This window comes from Ictalurus furcatus, chromosome 2, assembly GCF_023375685.1.
Source record: "Ictalurus furcatus strain D&B chromosome 2, Billie_1.0, whole genome shotgun sequence".
Classification (NCBI taxonomy): domain Eukaryota; kingdom Metazoa; phylum Chordata; class Actinopteri; order Siluriformes; family Ictaluridae; genus Ictalurus; species Ictalurus furcatus.
In genome coordinates, this window is record NC_071256.1 from 36214180 (window position 1) to 36230437 (window position 16258).

Genomic DNA, 16258 nt, shown 5'->3' on the forward strand with positions numbered 1-16258 from the left:
CTTGATACATTAATAGGGATTGCGCGAATAAAACGTGGGATCATAAACGAGACTTTCAGACTTGACTGTACGATATGTTCTGTACGAGTGGAGACAGTGAGAGGAACCTTTCAACCCTGAGTCAAGGCGTACTGACATCAAACACATAACAGTTTTCTCATGTTCATTCCACAGGGCAGGATTCGTAAAAGTTGAGGTTCGGTTTCGATTCTGTAAAATTGGGAAGACCGAGATAACGTTTAACATTAATACGGGCATGACCAAGCTCACTATGGCTCTTCTCCATATTTAAAAAAAATAAATAAATAAAATCTGCTATTATTCTGCGGCCGGTACGTCAATATATATTTATGCTATATTACTAGTTTCTCTTTCATTCTAAATACTATTTCTCCAATTACAGAGATCATAAGTGTTAAGCACACTGAACAAAGCTCAAAGAGTGTTTAAATGGTCCTGCTGTATGTGCGAGCACTAAGCATTGATGAAGGCAGTAATATAACAAATATAGATTTCTAACCCATCAGCTTTTATGAATATTTCAAATATGTCCGCTGAAAGCCATAGAGCTGTATGCAAAGGTTTGGACAAACCCCTAGTCAAATTATCCTTCTTCTATTTTTTTTTTCTTCATTTTTGAAGCGAAAAGAAGTATACACAACATTTTCAGCATATAACATCCATCCATCTTCTATACCGCTTATCCTTTTCAGGGTCACGGGGAACCTGGAGACTATCCCAAGGAGCATCGGGCACAAGGCGGGGTACACCCTGGACAGGGTGCCAATCCATCGCAGGGCACAATCACATACACACTCACACACCCATTCATACACTACGGACACTTTAGACACGCCAATCAACCTACCGTGCATGTCTTTGGACTGGGGGAGGAAACCGGAGTACCCGGAGGAAACCCCCGCAGCACGGGGAGAACATGCAAACTCCACACACACAGGGCCATGGTGGGAATCGAACCCCCGACCCTGGAGGTGTGAGGCGAACGTGCTAACCACTAAGCCACCGTGCACCAGCTTATATTTGGTGAATTGTTTAGAATTGCCATTATAAATCCAGAGGGTAATAAATTCTGACTCTTCAAACCGTGTGCTCACTTTCAACAACCATGGGCTCCTTTAAGCGGCTGATTGAGGATCTGAATGTCATTAAGAGGTGCCGTTAAAAAAATCCCTGTATGGCACTAAGGACCTGCAGGAGGGTGTGGACCGTTCTGTGCCTTTTACATCGCTTGCACAAACCTGATCTGCATGGAAGAGTCATCAGAAGGATTCCTTACCTGGAACCTCATTGCAAAGGTGAACGTCTGATATATGCAAATAAAATATCTAGATAAGTCAAAGGAGAAATTTTGGAGAAAAATAGGAGCAGCAATCGATGAAAAGGACACCTTGCTAACTGTTAAGCCTTGGGGTGGATCTATCATGCTTTGGGGTTGTGTGGCACAGTCAGCCAAGACACAGAAGGATGATGATCCAAAGCATACCTGTATCTCATAACCCACCATGAACTACTTTAAGAAATGAAAGTGGAAGCTTGTGGAATGGACGTCACAGTCCCCTGACTTGAACATGATCTGTGCAACGACGGCCCAAGGATATCTCCGAGCTAGAAACATTCTGCGAGGAAGACTGGGGGAAAATTCATTAAACAAGAATAGATGGACTCGTAGCGTTTAAGTTCTTTAAATATATAAAGTAACTATGCGTTAATATTTGCATAAGATGTTGAGTAGTTCTCTGGGGATGTTGTTTTTACTTTATTTTTCACTTAAAAATATCAACAATGTGTCTGCGATTTGGCCAGGGGTGCCCAAACTTTTGCATACAACAGCATATAGGTTACCAGAAATAGATTCGATCTTTGTAAACATGTACATTAGCAAAAATGCTGCTTTTTATAACTTTTCGGGTTCCTGAGGCACTTACTTTGGCCAGCATCGCATTGCAGGACACGGATCTGAACCCTGCAAATGTTTAGCCAAAAAGCACCAGATGTCAGATTAACACCCAATTACCACCAATTAACACCAGGGGCAGAAAAAAAAAAAAAAAAAAACACAAATACACTAATATCAATGAAAAATATAAAGCAAAAATATTGGCGTGTTCTATAATCGCAACTTTTCCTGTTTCAACCCGTTTCATCCATCCGTTTCTTCATTTCCTGTTTCCTGTTTCGCTCACCTTGTGTAATCCCCACCACCCCCTCCCCCCAGACCCTGTTTCTCTCAGGATGTTAATCACCCGTCGCCTCCTCCTGGATTTCCGGCAGGTTCTTCTTCTCCTTGCGCAGTGTTTCGGTGAGAGGACGTGAGGAACTGGGTGACTCCAAGTTTTTCGGCTCGTTCGTGTGATAGCTGCCTTTGTATCTGTACAGGTAAATGTACATGCCGTACAGCACGAGGAAGAGCAGCATCAGAGACACCGTGACAATCACTGTGGAGACACACACACACACACACACACATCATATACACAACAGGGTTGAATTCTCAATTATGATTTTTCAGAAGTTGTTGATTCATTTTCAATAACCGCAGCTAAGATATATATATATATATATATATAAATGCACTTACTCTTACACAGTACGTTATCATTTCTATAGTAACAACAATGCCAGAGACTTCACATAATCTAAGATTAATAATAAACTGGTTTTTTTTTTGTTTTTTTTTTAAAGGGCTGTTATTTAACACTAGCCAATGGGAGATCAAGAAAGATCAAGAAAGGAAAAAGAGAGAGAAAGAGAGCGAACTGATAAAAACATAGAGAGAAGGAGATGCATCTGTGGCATGACTGAGTGAATTAAGAACCCGTTTATGAAGTGCTTTATCATGAAGATCAGAGACATTGCATCAAACAAGCATACAGCGTCGGAAAAAAATTCTGGAAAAACATTCTGGAAAAACATTCTGGAAATTATGAACACTTACACGTCATCCAGGGCGGAGTCACGTCATCGTGAATATAATAGAAGACTGCAAAAGAAGCAAAAAATATATATATATATATATAGAATCATAAACTGTTGACTTAGTTTAAAATGCCATTTTATATTATTATTATTATTATTATTATTATTATTATTAGCCATATTTCTATCCTAGTTTTATAGTATTTATTTATTTATATTAAAGTAATATAGAGGCTGGAATCATCATTAATATTAATATTTTAATATAATCAAGAAAACTATTTTTCATTTGACTCTAGCACATAAAGAAGATTTGAGATGTTTGTCAATACATTAAATATTGCAAATACTATAGCCGAAACGTTTTTTTTTTTGGGGGGGGGGCAAAACAAATGGCAAAAATGCAAACTACTGCCAAAAAAGCAAGAAGCATGTATGCATTTTGCGATCTGTTGTAAACCCCCGATGGAAATGTGCTAAACGCAAAGCAAATCTCATACAACAGCAGGTTTTTCAGAAGGAAATGACATCATTACATAAAGCGTAATAACCACAAAAAAAGTAGTCAATTTGATAAAAACGAGACGCTAAGAGGAAAATATCTAAACATTTTTGAAATGCATGTTCATCATGAGTGATGAAAAGTCGATAGTCTTACATAGTCCAGTGAACCAGGGGTCATCCTCCCAGGGCACGTAGCCCAAGACAGGAGGGAATGCGCCACAGTTAGACTCCACCACGTAGCCCTGGGTGGTGACGGGTGGGTTGGTGACGTTGGGCCGGAAATACGCCTTCAGTGGTGCGAAGATGTTATAACGGACCCCGGATATGCAGCCCACCAAACCCGGACTGTTGTGTCTCTGAACGTCGTAATCGATATCACCGACCTCTGAGAAAAACGAGCAGAGGGTAAACATCAACATTAACCTAAATCATACCGCACTTTACCGTAAAACAGCGATACGCAACTTTTTAACGTTAAACATTAGTCAGTACCTTGATTATTTCCCCGTAAAAGCACATTCCCAAAGGCTTTCCTTTCTTTTATCGCACAGCAATTTGCCATCTCTGACCAATTTGAATTCATTTATGAACAAAACGTCTTGCTTTTTAGCATTTATAGCTACACTGAATGATGTGGACCGTCCACGAATTTGAACTAGTTCTTGTTAAAGCATCTACGTATATACGTATCTTCGTTCCTCCCTCTTAAAGTTTATAAGACAGAACAGCAGCTTGTCATTTTATTGAAAAAACACACAAACTGGAAAGTGTGCATGCAAACTCCTCTGTCCTGAAGACTTTCCTCCCTAAAACGTCACCATATTAACAATTATACACGTTTTTAAATGTATTCATGTGGATTGTCCATTATACAAGATGGTACTACTGGTACTACTGGTATTACTGGTTCGGCTTCTGACCAAGCGGAATGCAGAATGCAACATTGCTAGGGTATAATATAATTTAATCGCGAGATTTTCTTTACTTCAAAAACAAATTTCTATTCGAGGGTTCTCCAATGTGGAAATTCCCAAAAGTTACATACTGCAGCTTTAAAGATTCAATTTGCTAGTGCGTTTGAGGAACACAAACAGTTACAAACAAAAGAACAGTCAGTCTTTGTCTTACCCATGACGCGGCCAAGAAAGATACTCTTCGGCGAGTCAAATCTGGGAATCTCCCCGAGAGTTAATCTCTCCACCCACGGCTCCATGTAATCCACCTAAAATACAGCTACACTTTAGTGTACACAGATGTGGGGATGCATTACAGCTACACCGCTTGTTATTTTCTTTAAACTACTGCACCTTTAGGCATTATAAATCGTACCTGGGTCCATACTGTGTAGTTGTGCCTGGTGATGTTGACAAAGTGAGGGAAGCCGTCAGCCAGGTTCCTGGTGGTCAGCTGAAATTTATGTGTTAGTAAACCTAGACGATACCTCAGGGAGAGGGTACCTGGACAGGAAGTGACCTCATCAGCAACCGTAATGTAATAGCTGCCCTGATGATTGGTTAAAGGATTTTTAAGATCTTGTAAGAGTATGAATTTGTCCCGTAGTTCGATATTTGACTATTTTGGTCATAGTTTTTTAGGCATTTCAACAAATGTGTGTGTGAGAGTGTTTGTGTGAATGTGTGTACCATCTTTCTTGAGCAGCACAGCGATGTAGTCTTTGTGGAAGGAGCTGATGTACAGCAGGACGGCCGGAGTCTGCTGGGTGCTGAAGCTGAACTCGATGTCATCGGTGGTGGTGTTGTAGCCCAGCGTGAAGTTGTGCCAGTGCGGCTCGATCCAGAAGTTAGCCCACCAGGCGTCCTCTGAAATGGGCTCTTTACGGATGTCGTAGCGCAGCCAAGCACCCACGTCGAAGAACGCTCCTATATCTGAGACCAGACAAGAGTGTAGCGATGGACCAGAATTACAGTTGCACAGTCGAGTCGGTTCTTACTGTCAAGATATTATACAGGACATCCATAACGACAAGCTATGCAAAAGAATTTGATGACTCACCTAATTGGCAGTAATAACCGTCGAAGGCCGTGTTGTTGCAGTCGCAAGAGTATGAGGCGTAGCCGTCGATGCACTGCCCTCCGTTCCTGCAGGGGATGGAGGCGTTAAGACACGCTCCAGTGCAGTTCCTCCGGATCCCAGTGCGCTCGTCTACCTTCCCCTCCAGATCCACAGGGACGCCATTCATTCGCAGGCCACGCAGGCAACCCAAGAAGGGCCTCAGAGTGTGATTTGCAGCGCCTGCACAAAGGAAAACAAGTCTTCAGAGACCTAATGGCTGGAAACTATTTGAAATAATCTGACATGGAATCTTCTCCATAGGCTCCTTCCGGCTTGGTTGGAAGGAAAACCTGCAGCCATATACAGTACCATCCCTCTGCGGATAAAACCGAACACCCCGACCGTGGGTGAACCGAAATGTGATACCTTTCACATTTCCGTTATCCGAAACGCCACCCTAACTTGTTTTCGCACCTACGAGCAGGGGTTGAGTGAACTCCATGGTGATGTAGGTTTGACCGGGGAACTTGTGGATAGCCGGGGGATAGAAGTCCACTTTGAGCCGTGCCATTTTGACATTGATCTCAGCCTCCACGTAGTGCCACTCGTTATCGTTGAGAGGTTTGGTGGTGCGCAGGGTCACGTTCCTAATCCCGTCACCCACCATGAAGATGAACACCACCTCGGTAGTGGCTGAGAAAGAGAGAGAGAGTGAGCGACAAAGAACAAGAGCTGTGAACGTGTGGTATGTTTAGCACTCCTCCTGGTTATGAGGACCTCCGCATACATGCATTTTTATTATATTATATATTTTTTATTGCTTTTGTTTGAAACCTCACAGTTCAACTCGATCCTGATGAAGTTCCGCAGATGGTCATCTGAGTTTTCCAGGAAGACCCCGTTGGTGCGGTAGGTCCTGAAGTGGAAGGTAATGTCGGCGCTGATGCCGGGTTTAAAGGTGGGGAAGGTCATATAGGTGGGCTTGGTAATGGCTACTGTATTCCAGATACTCCCTGTAAGAGCAAGACACAAACACTAAATAGTCTTCAGAAATAGAATAAAACACACTTCCTGGACTTTCCTAATGCCTTTCCTTGCATTATTAATCGTACCAATCCTGACAAGTAAAGGTCCCACCAGTGTCTTGTGAGACTTCCTGTCAATTTTAGCCCACTGACTGGGTGCACAATTTAGCCAGAGTCAGAGACCAGCCTTTTGCTTGAAATCAAATGGGCATTCAGTACTTATTGTTAATTATTTAGTGGCAAACAATAATGATGGAAAAATGTACAGTACATTAATTTCATTGTCAGTCAAACAGACATTACTTATTTATGGAGGTCAATATCAAGGTTCAATATTTCGTACATCAGTATCTCATCTGCTGTTTCAAATAAATGTATCCTTTTGTCTAGGTCACTTGTAAAGCAAATGACTGGTTATAGCAAGAAACCATTTGAAATGATGTGGCAACAACATGTTTTGGCAAGAAACATCTAACATAATTATACTCTGACTATTTTTAGAGCATGGTGCAGAATGCTCACTGTCTCCAGAACAGCGCAGTGGTCCGAGGCTGAACTGGGCCTCTGAGCCTGGGCGGATTGTGTCGCCGACTACAACTCTCCTGACAGGCAGATGGTCCCGGAACATCAGGTAGCCCTTATCTGCATACCTGTTTAACAGACAAGCAAGCTAATTAGCATGTGTGATGGCCCAAAAGCAATTACGAGTACCCTTCTTTTGAGTAACCTTCCCTAAATACAATTTAATGCTGTCGAACGATAGTGGCACATGCTCTCTGTAGACTTCATGTATTTTTTGCTCATTTATGAGGATTTTTCTATATATTTACACCCACTTATTCATTCACACTGTATATTCATTCTTTCTCCCTCTTACCATTGGCGATAATCTGCATCGCAGTTGCACCAGAACTTGGAGTCAGTGCAGGTTTGATTGATCGCACAGCCGCATTTCCCACTCTCAGGGAAAGACCCGCCCCAGTATTCGTGACTCTCGTTATGCCGGCCGATCCAAAAACTATAAGGCCTTCCATCTAATATAGGAAAAAGGATGTTAAGAAGCAGAGCGGTATCAATGGAGCAGTATGTACTCTGCCTTATATCTTAAAATTCATGTCTAATTAGTTTTCTGAATATAACATCAGCCATTTTCACCAGAATTCAGACCATATTGAGTTTAAGAGTGTACATAGATTAAATTTTTTATTAAAGATCTGCTCTATTACGGTCAGCCTATGGTCATCCAATCAGACACTTACGTGGAGTGTTTAGAAGGCGGGACTTGTAGCACGAGAACTCGATCCACTGTTCACAATATAGCGACGTGTTGGCTAAAGCAGTGACCTCATCCCACGAGGCGTTCATGTACCGGACGTCCCCTATATATGGCCGATCCAAGCTGGAGCCAGTCACTTTAGTTCTCTCGAGGCGGTCATGCTCAATAATCGTCCAGGCTTTGTTCACTGACAAACAGAAAACAGACTTAATGAGCCGAGGAATGTATTTCAGAAAGGATCCAGCTGCTGCTCCAGATATTTAATAAGTGTGCTTGTGTGTACATTTTCATAAAGGCTGTCCAGTGAGCCACACTAACATATACAATAATGCTGCATTTTAGAGATAAGAGTTTGAAGAATGAGTGAGGAAGCTCATTATCTGATTTCTCATCAGGCTCCATTTGATTTCGTGAGCAAGCAGGCTTGTGTTTAGTCTTCTAGTGCTTGATTAGCTCATTACAGAGCCTTTCATAGAAAATGATTTTGCTTAATTGCCTGAGCGCTCTCGTGTAGTTAAAAATAACAGCACAAAACACACTTGACATCTGAAATATGCTGAGTGAATGGACATCTTTAGGACATCTAGTATCATTTATGTGAAGTATGTGAATTCTTGTTCAGAAGCAGTCATTCCACGGAGACTGCTTTCTTTCCATCACTGCTTTCCATCTCTTCTATCTATCACTGAAGCCTTACAACTATCAAGATCAACCTCAAGATCATCGGTCCTCATCTTACTTGACCTCTCTGCTGCCTTTTACACTGTAAATCATCAGATCCTCCTGTCAACTCTCTCTGGTCTAGGCATCATCGGTGCGGCTCTGCGCTGGGTGGAATCCCATCTCTCAGCCGGATCCTTCAAGGAATCATGGAGGGGAGGGGTATCTGAATCACAGCAACTCACTAGTGGGGTTCCCGAGGGATCAGTTCAGGGCCCACTGCTCTTTTCTGATTTATACTACATCTTTGGGGCCTGTGATTGAGTCTCATGGCTTCTCATATCACTGCTTCCAGCCTTAAGATCCATCAAACTCAGCACGCATCACAGACTGGATGAAGGAATGCCGCCTTAAGCTCAATTTGGCAAAAACTGAGCTTCTCGTCATCCCTGCCTGCCCCTCAATCAACAACAACCTCATCGTACAGCTAGGCTCGACCACACCCAAGCCAACCAGGACAGCCAGAAGCCTTGGGGTGACTACATTTCAACAACTGCATGGTCCTGTAAGGTCACAATGTATAACATCAAGAAAATCAGACCCTATGTCACTGATCAGGCCACACAGCTACTAGTCCAGGCTCTTCTGATCTCAGAACTGAACTACTGCAACACACTACCACTGGTCCTCCCAGCCAGCTCCATCAAAACCCACACCCCTCGTCACACCCCTCGTCATCTCCCTCCACTGGCCGTCCACATCAAACTCAAGGCCTTGATGCTCACGTACAAGACCTTGTCTGGAACAGCGCCCCCTTACCTCAACACTCTCCTTGAGGTTTATGTTCCCTCCTGCAACCTGTGATAAGTTAACGACCGATGCCTGAGTTTCCAGAACCCTCAAACTGACTGTCCCTCAATGGTTGAATGAACTTCCAGACAGCAAATTCCGTCACTATTTACAAAAAAACGGCTTAAGACGTACCTCTTCCGTGAACACTTAACTAACCCCTAACTTGCCCCCACTCAAAAAACATCTGCACTTACACTGGCTCTTACACCTATACTGTGTGCAGTAGCACTCAATTAAAAATATTGTATGGTAGCACTACTTGTGTTGTTCTCTGCTTGATATACCGCTTTGCTTATATTTCCTGTCGCGTCTGTTAAATTAATAAATGTAAATTTAAATCAAGTGTGAATAAATTACTTATGCAAATGGGATTTTACACTCATTACTATTGAACATTTACTGGAACGATCCAGTGATTCACACTTCCTACCTTTTAATAGCAGGAAAATGGGCTACTATGTGTATTTACGGCATCGTTTTTTTCATCCATCCATCTTCTATACCGCTTACTCCTTTTCAGGGTCACGGGGAACCTGGAGCCTATCCTAGGGGGCATCAGGCACAAGGCAGGGTACACCCTGGACAGGGTGCCAATCCATCACAGGGCACAATCACTTACATATCCACACACCCATTCATACACTACAGACACACCAATCAGCCTACCATGCATGTCTTTGGACTGCAGGAGGAAACCGGAGTACCCAGAGGAAACCCCCGCAGCATGTTCCACGCACACGTGGTCACGGTGGGAATCGAACCCCCGACCCTGGAGGCATGAGGCGAACGTGCTAACCACTAAGCCACCATGCACCCTCGTTTTTTTCAGTATCATTCAAAAGAGTGGACATATTGTGTACATCTACAATGCTGTTATGTTGCACCCCATGTTGTAGAGAGCATGTACAGGATTATGACTATGAAGCTACAAATGAAACAGAGGTTAAAAAATTTTGTTTGAATTTTTATGTGGATTAGGAATATAATCTACATAAAAATGCCACTGATCTAATCCCTGAAGTGAGTACCCAATGATCCACCTCCCCAGATTAAGAATGTCTGCATCTTAGTTCTACCCCTTGCCATTCATTCATCCGCATGAACTGCTTTATCCTGGTCAGGGCCATGATGGATCTGACCACATCACTCCCTGAAAAACTGAGGGCAAGGATGGAATATTAGCCTGGATAGGACAGCAGTCCATCACGAGGCATTTCACACACTCATTCACAACAATTTGCCAATTTAGATTAGTCACTCAGCCTACTGGCAAGTTTTTGGGACGTGGGAGGAAACTGGAGAACCCAGAGGAAACCCACGGGGACGATGGGAAAACACATGAAACTTGGCTTAGGCAGTAACCAGACTGCATAATTGAATCGTGAGCCCTGAAGCTGTCTTGCACACCAAACTCTTGAGGCCAGTATTACATTGTACTACATACTGTATGATTAATAGTCTAGCATTGTCTAGTTGATCTATGTGTCTAGTATCGTGCTCTAGTTATTGTCAGGTTCTAGCAATTACTTCTAGTTCCAATACTAATTACCTTGATACCTTATTTATGGCAGACTTCTAGCCGTCAAATGTGAAGAAACCCTGCCACCATGACCAACGAGAAAATGTTGTCTTACACTTCATCTTGCAGTAGACAGTGAAAGGCTTGAGTGGGCCGCTCAGGTCCGGGTCTATGGTGTAGTTGCCTGACCAATACTTTCCATTCAGTCTGTAAGCCTCACACGACTCCCTATAGACGGCTGAGAAGAAAAGGACATTGTGAGGACAGAGAAACGGAGTACAAGACCATTTAATTAACAAGTACAGCGTTGTGAAAGTGGCACTTACAGTTGTGGCACACTTCTCCTTTGTACCCTGTGTTGTTGCAAATGCACAGGAAGTCATTCCAGGACTGAATACACCTGCCCTCGTGTTCACATGGGTTTGGAGAGCACCTGAAAATCACCAAGCCATAAATCAATCACTAGAGCCTGGCTGATACAGCAGTAAGCTCAGAACAGCACTAAAAGTCAATCATTTCTTTTGTGTAGCAAGGCTATATTTGCACAAGAAAGCTTCTAAGCAGCATGGAAATTGATATACAGTCCTGCGTAAGTCGTGTTTCTCAGGTGAAGGAAGATAGAGCTTTTCCTCTATTACAATGAGGCACAACAAGAAGACTTTCTGGTTTATCTTCGTTTCCTTTAAGAAAATATCTATTCATCCAGATGATTAATATGGATATGCAGTGTGTCAAAGTGTTTGGGGCCATAGTGCTATCTGGACCAAGAAATAATACTAGAAGGAAGCATACAGTATATTAAGGCCCCTTCTGTAGGTATAGGGATATTTTTGAAACCGTATTAGTTTTTGCTGCATTAAAAATGCATTAAAATGCATTAAAAACAAAGCTTTTAGAAAGGTGGGGAAATTTTAAAACTCCGTTGTCACCTGTTTTTCAAAACGCTGACATCACAGCATCAGCACTTCTGGACAGTGTTGATGTACGGCTTCTGCTTTGCGTAGTAAAGCCTTAACTTGGATCTGTGGATGCAGCGGCGAATGGTGTTGAATGACAAAAGTTTAGCAAAGTATTCCCGAGGCCATGTGAGGATCTCCATTACAGACTCATGGTGGTTTTTAACACAGTGACGTCTGAGGTATTGGAGATCACGCGCATTCTGAAGCGGTTTTCAACCTCGCCCTTTACGCACCGAGATTTGACCGGATTCCTTGAATATTTTAATTATATTGTGCAGTGTAGAAGGTGAAATGCCCAAAATCCTACCGATTTGTCTTTGGGGAATGTTCTTCTCAAAGTGTTGGAGTATTCTCTGACGCATCTGTTGGTAGATCGGCGAGCTTCGACCCGTCCTCGCTCTTGAAGGACTAGACCTTTTTTGGAGGCTCCTTATATACTATGATTAGACGATCGCCTCACCTGCTTCACGTCACCTTCTTATTTCAACTTCTCACATCGCTTTTAGTCCTAAATCGCCCCTGTCCCAACTCATTTGGAACGTGTTGCATGCATCAATTTCAAAATAAACGTTTATCTTCAAACAACTATGCATTTGATTAGATAAAACATCAAATAACTTGTCTTTATACGTTTTTTTTTTGTTTGTTTGTTTGTTTAAATACAAGTCAAAGTACATTCATAAAATCACTCCTCTTGTTTTTATTAGCGTTCTCCATCCTGTCCCAACTTTTTCAGAATTGGGGTTGTAAATTGGGAGTGCTTGTACACTGTTTAAAACATTAAAGAAATGTTTTTGTACCACACACACACACACACACACACACACACACACACACACACACACACTGAGAATATTGAGAGCTATGTGAGTCAGCTCTATTAGGCATATTATGGTGTTGATGTAGGAAATGCTTTCATTCTTGAACTGGTTCCATGGAAACCCCTTTTCAACATCTTGTGTGTATGTGTGTGTGTGTGTTTGTGTGTGTGAGAGAGAGAGAGAGCCCGAGAGAGACAGACTCATAGCTGTGTGAATCAAGCAGCATAAGCGGAATGCTTCTCTCTGAAGACATGTATGTCGTCATTGTATCATTAAAGACGATCGTCCATATAAATAGAAATGAATCTGCTTCATGAAGCACAGACACAACAGCACCACAACATCGATAGCACGCAGGGGTGCTTACTTTAACAGTCCGACATTAAATTACATAATTAGATAATAAATAATTAAAAACAGATTTGAAAAAATCCAATGCAATGCTGTTTTGTTAACTAGAAAACAGAGTAAAAAAAAAGGGTAGTAACCATAGTAAGGCAAAGAAAAACAATCACAAGGTCAAACTGTTATTAGAGAAAAAAAATGGCAATGAGCTGTGTGGAAGCCAAACACTTCGACTCCTATTGGATCTACGTGGCCTCTATACTATTTGTGTTGTCTCAGATTTGTTAAACATGCCTGAGATTGTCACATACACACATTGATGGTGATAGCGTAGGCTAGATTTACTATATACTATATACGTTTTATGATATGGGTGCCCACATGACTTCTATGTACTGTATGGAAAACACCAGATATTATCTCTAGTGTCTGGCAAATATCTACAAGATGAATACCTCTTTATTAGAGGACATTTAGTCATGCAGATATAATATCAGGAACAGACTCTGAGGGGTTTAAACAGGATATAAATGTGTTTTATTATCTTCATTTGTTATTGCGCTCTAAAGTCAACCAGCTGCACCAGCAGTCTCAGTCCGCATATGATTTCTATTAAATATTTACCTACATTTTGACATTTTGAGATTTGTCAGTCATCACTGTTCAAACTAGGGATGCATAACCAAACCTCTCAAGCAGGAATGGATTGTCACACACACCTGTCAGTGATACCGCATGTCCCCAGCAGTAGTTCCGTGTATCTGCCCCACTTCCTCTGCAGCATCACGTCGATGTCCACAGGCTCGTCATCAATAAAGATCTGCTGCATGCAGCCGTGGAAGCGCGCCAGCTTGGTCACGCAGCGTGCCGTATTGTTGGTCTTAGGACAGCCTGAGCCAAAAACAAAACTAATCACACCCATGCTCTGCTAGCTTGCTGAAAAACATATATATATATATATATATATATATATATATATATATATATATATATATATATATATATAATATTGCTGTCATTACTTGCCTCCAAAGAAGTAGGTGTTTCCAGTGCGAACCATGAACGGGTTGGTGATCTTCAGTGGAGAGCTCTCGTCCTCGTCGATGGTGACTGAGAGCAAGTTGTCTCTGGCCGCCAGATCCACCGTGTGCCAGAAACCATCATTTAAACGATATCCTTGGAACGAGCCACACAAAATGGGACGTTGGAGTGATTGTATATTAGTAGCTCGTGATTAAAAAAAACACACATCAAAACAAGTGTTTATGTAACTTCAATTTAGAGTAATCCGAAACGGTTGGAGTATCATGCTCCAGACACAAGTAGATGCTCCGGTTACATAGACATACACTATATTGACAAAGTATGTAGAGACCTGACCATCACACCTATATGTGTTGTTGAACATCTCATTTCAAAATCATGGGAATTAATATATGGACTTGACCACGCCCCCCCACCCAATATCCCCCACCCCCTATGCTGCTATAACAGCCTCCATTTTGGAACGTTGCTGTGAGGATTTTTGCACATTCAGCCACAAGAGCATTAGTGGGAACAGGCACTGATGTTGGGTGAGAAGCCCTGAAGTCGATGATCCAGTTCATCCCAGAGGTGTTTAGGCCCCTTATTTCTAGTGAAGGCATACAGCATACAAAGTCATTCTATACAATTATTGGCTTCCAAGCGCATTGTGGCAACACTATGAGGAAGACCCATATATGGGTGTGATGGTCAGCTATCCACATACTTTTGGCCATATAGCGTATACCATCTTGCCTGGTCTAGATGTGACCCTTTTTTTTTTTTTGCATCAAATTTTTAAACTAGTGTTTTATATTGTCCAACAATTTTCCCTTTTAGGCCCATGCAATCCATTAAACATGTCATTTGCAGGCATAACATTGACTTTCACACCGATTATGTACAAGAATAATGATTTTATAATGATTCCAGTTTAGCAGGATTCAACACTACCATGAAGCTTTTGTGGATGGAAACTTTGTTATCTAATTCAATATACATTTTAGCCTAGAACTTGATGTGACCGCACGAGCAAAAGCTGCATTTAGGGACCTGAGTGTAACATCTCTAACTATAAATTAACATCCAAAATACGACCTATGCTATCCCTATGAGACACTTCGGAATGACTGCATAACATGCCTCTAAATTGGACTGTGTACATGCTTAACAGGAAAAGAACGTCAAAGTACATTATTTATAGTGCCTGGCGAGTTCCACATAGACTACAGTGTCCTGTTACAAAGCCCTAAATGGTTTAGCTCTGATATACATTATATCCTGAGGCAGTATACCCCATCCTGAGAAGAGCTGCTCTTAATCTCAAGGATCTCTCAGAAGCTCAGCCAGAGAAAAAAAGAAATTCTTACATTGCTCCTAACCTCTGGAGTAACGTTCTAGAGAACGTTATAAATGCAACCAGTGGGTGTGTTTTCATGTCTTTTCTCTCAGAACATAAAGACCCAAACTCACACATCCAAAAATCTCCAACAATTATAAAGGATGTGACCTACAAGAAAATCTTCAAATTATTACAATTCATTGGAGACTGGTGCCTTGAACTTTAGGTGGATCAGCGGTCAGACGTGAATGTTACCTGCAGCGAAGCGGAGTCTCTTGTTCCCTGGTTGTGTGAGCGTGATGTTGACTTGACCCTCACTCAATCCAAGCTCCAGAGAGCCCGTTTCATCAGCAAACCTGGTGAACATCAGCAATCCTGTGTAGTCCCAAGACCGGAACTTGAACTTCACTGCCAGTCGGCTCTTTCGAAAGAACCCAGGCACCTGGAGGTAGTTGTTGGGCCCTGCGAAGGTCATGGGTCTCCACAGGAGGTCACGGCACGTGTAGTGCATCTTTTTCTATGATGGGATGAAACAACGAAAGGGTTTGAGACACAGGATGTGCTACAAAAATCCTCCTTGGTCTTTATCCTGCCCGTATAGAATGACAATTCACCAAAATAAGTGTCAAGCTAATGTACTGTATATCATTAATGCCCTTGAGGTAACTGATTGGAATAGAACGCTACCTTTTTGGGAGCGAACCGTACATCAGGATCTTGGTATTGGGTCTTGTAAATGATGTTGATTCCGTTGACGAAGACATTCTCCAAGCAGCCACGGAAGTTGACCTTACCTGGCAGGTGAGGTGAGTCTTTCTCGATAACGCCACCTACATATATCTGAAGAGAAAATGGACAATAAATGAGCTTAGTTAAAGTCCCAGTGACACTTATTTCAACAAAACTTAAAATAAGTGTCATTTTTTTGACCTGAAACTTCCACCCCACACCACCGGATGTCCCCATCATCAGAATATTAGAC

At 42.1% G+C, this 16258-nt stretch overlaps 1 protein-coding gene across 1 annotated transcript in view; it reads right to left on the minus strand.

Annotated features, from left to right (window-relative positions):
• Positions 1 to 756: 756 nt before the first annotated feature.
• The window catches only part of cntnap1 (contactin associated protein 1), a 37299-nt gene continuing 21797 nt past the window's right edge, over positions 757 to 16258 (minus strand). Inside the window, exons 10-27 of the mRNA XM_053640920.1 lie at positions 15964 to 16116; positions 15532 to 15793; positions 13938 to 14087; positions 13631 to 13802; positions 11113 to 11219; positions 10902 to 11024; positions 7739 to 7942; positions 7357 to 7513; positions 7002 to 7129; positions 6294 to 6467; positions 5929 to 6147; positions 5455 to 5694; positions 5085 to 5327; positions 4771 to 4898; positions 4570 to 4663; positions 3596 to 3826; positions 2957 to 3001; positions 757 to 2456 (exon numbers count right to left, since the gene is read on the minus strand). Coding sequence (XP_053496895.1) covers positions 2257 to 2456; positions 2957 to 3001; positions 3596 to 3826; positions 4570 to 4663; positions 4771 to 4898; positions 5085 to 5327; positions 5455 to 5694; positions 5929 to 6147; positions 6294 to 6467; positions 7002 to 7129; positions 7357 to 7513; positions 7739 to 7942; positions 10902 to 11024; positions 11113 to 11219; positions 13631 to 13802; positions 13938 to 14087; positions 15532 to 15793; positions 15964 to 16116 — 3030 coding nt within the window. The 3' untranslated portion in view covers positions 757 to 2256. The remainder of the gene's footprint in view (positions 2457 to 2956; positions 3002 to 3595; positions 3827 to 4569; positions 4664 to 4770; positions 4899 to 5084; positions 5328 to 5454; positions 5695 to 5928; positions 6148 to 6293; positions 6468 to 7001; positions 7130 to 7356; positions 7514 to 7738; positions 7943 to 10901; positions 11025 to 11112; positions 11220 to 13630; positions 13803 to 13937; positions 14088 to 15531; positions 15794 to 15963; positions 16117 to 16258) is intronic.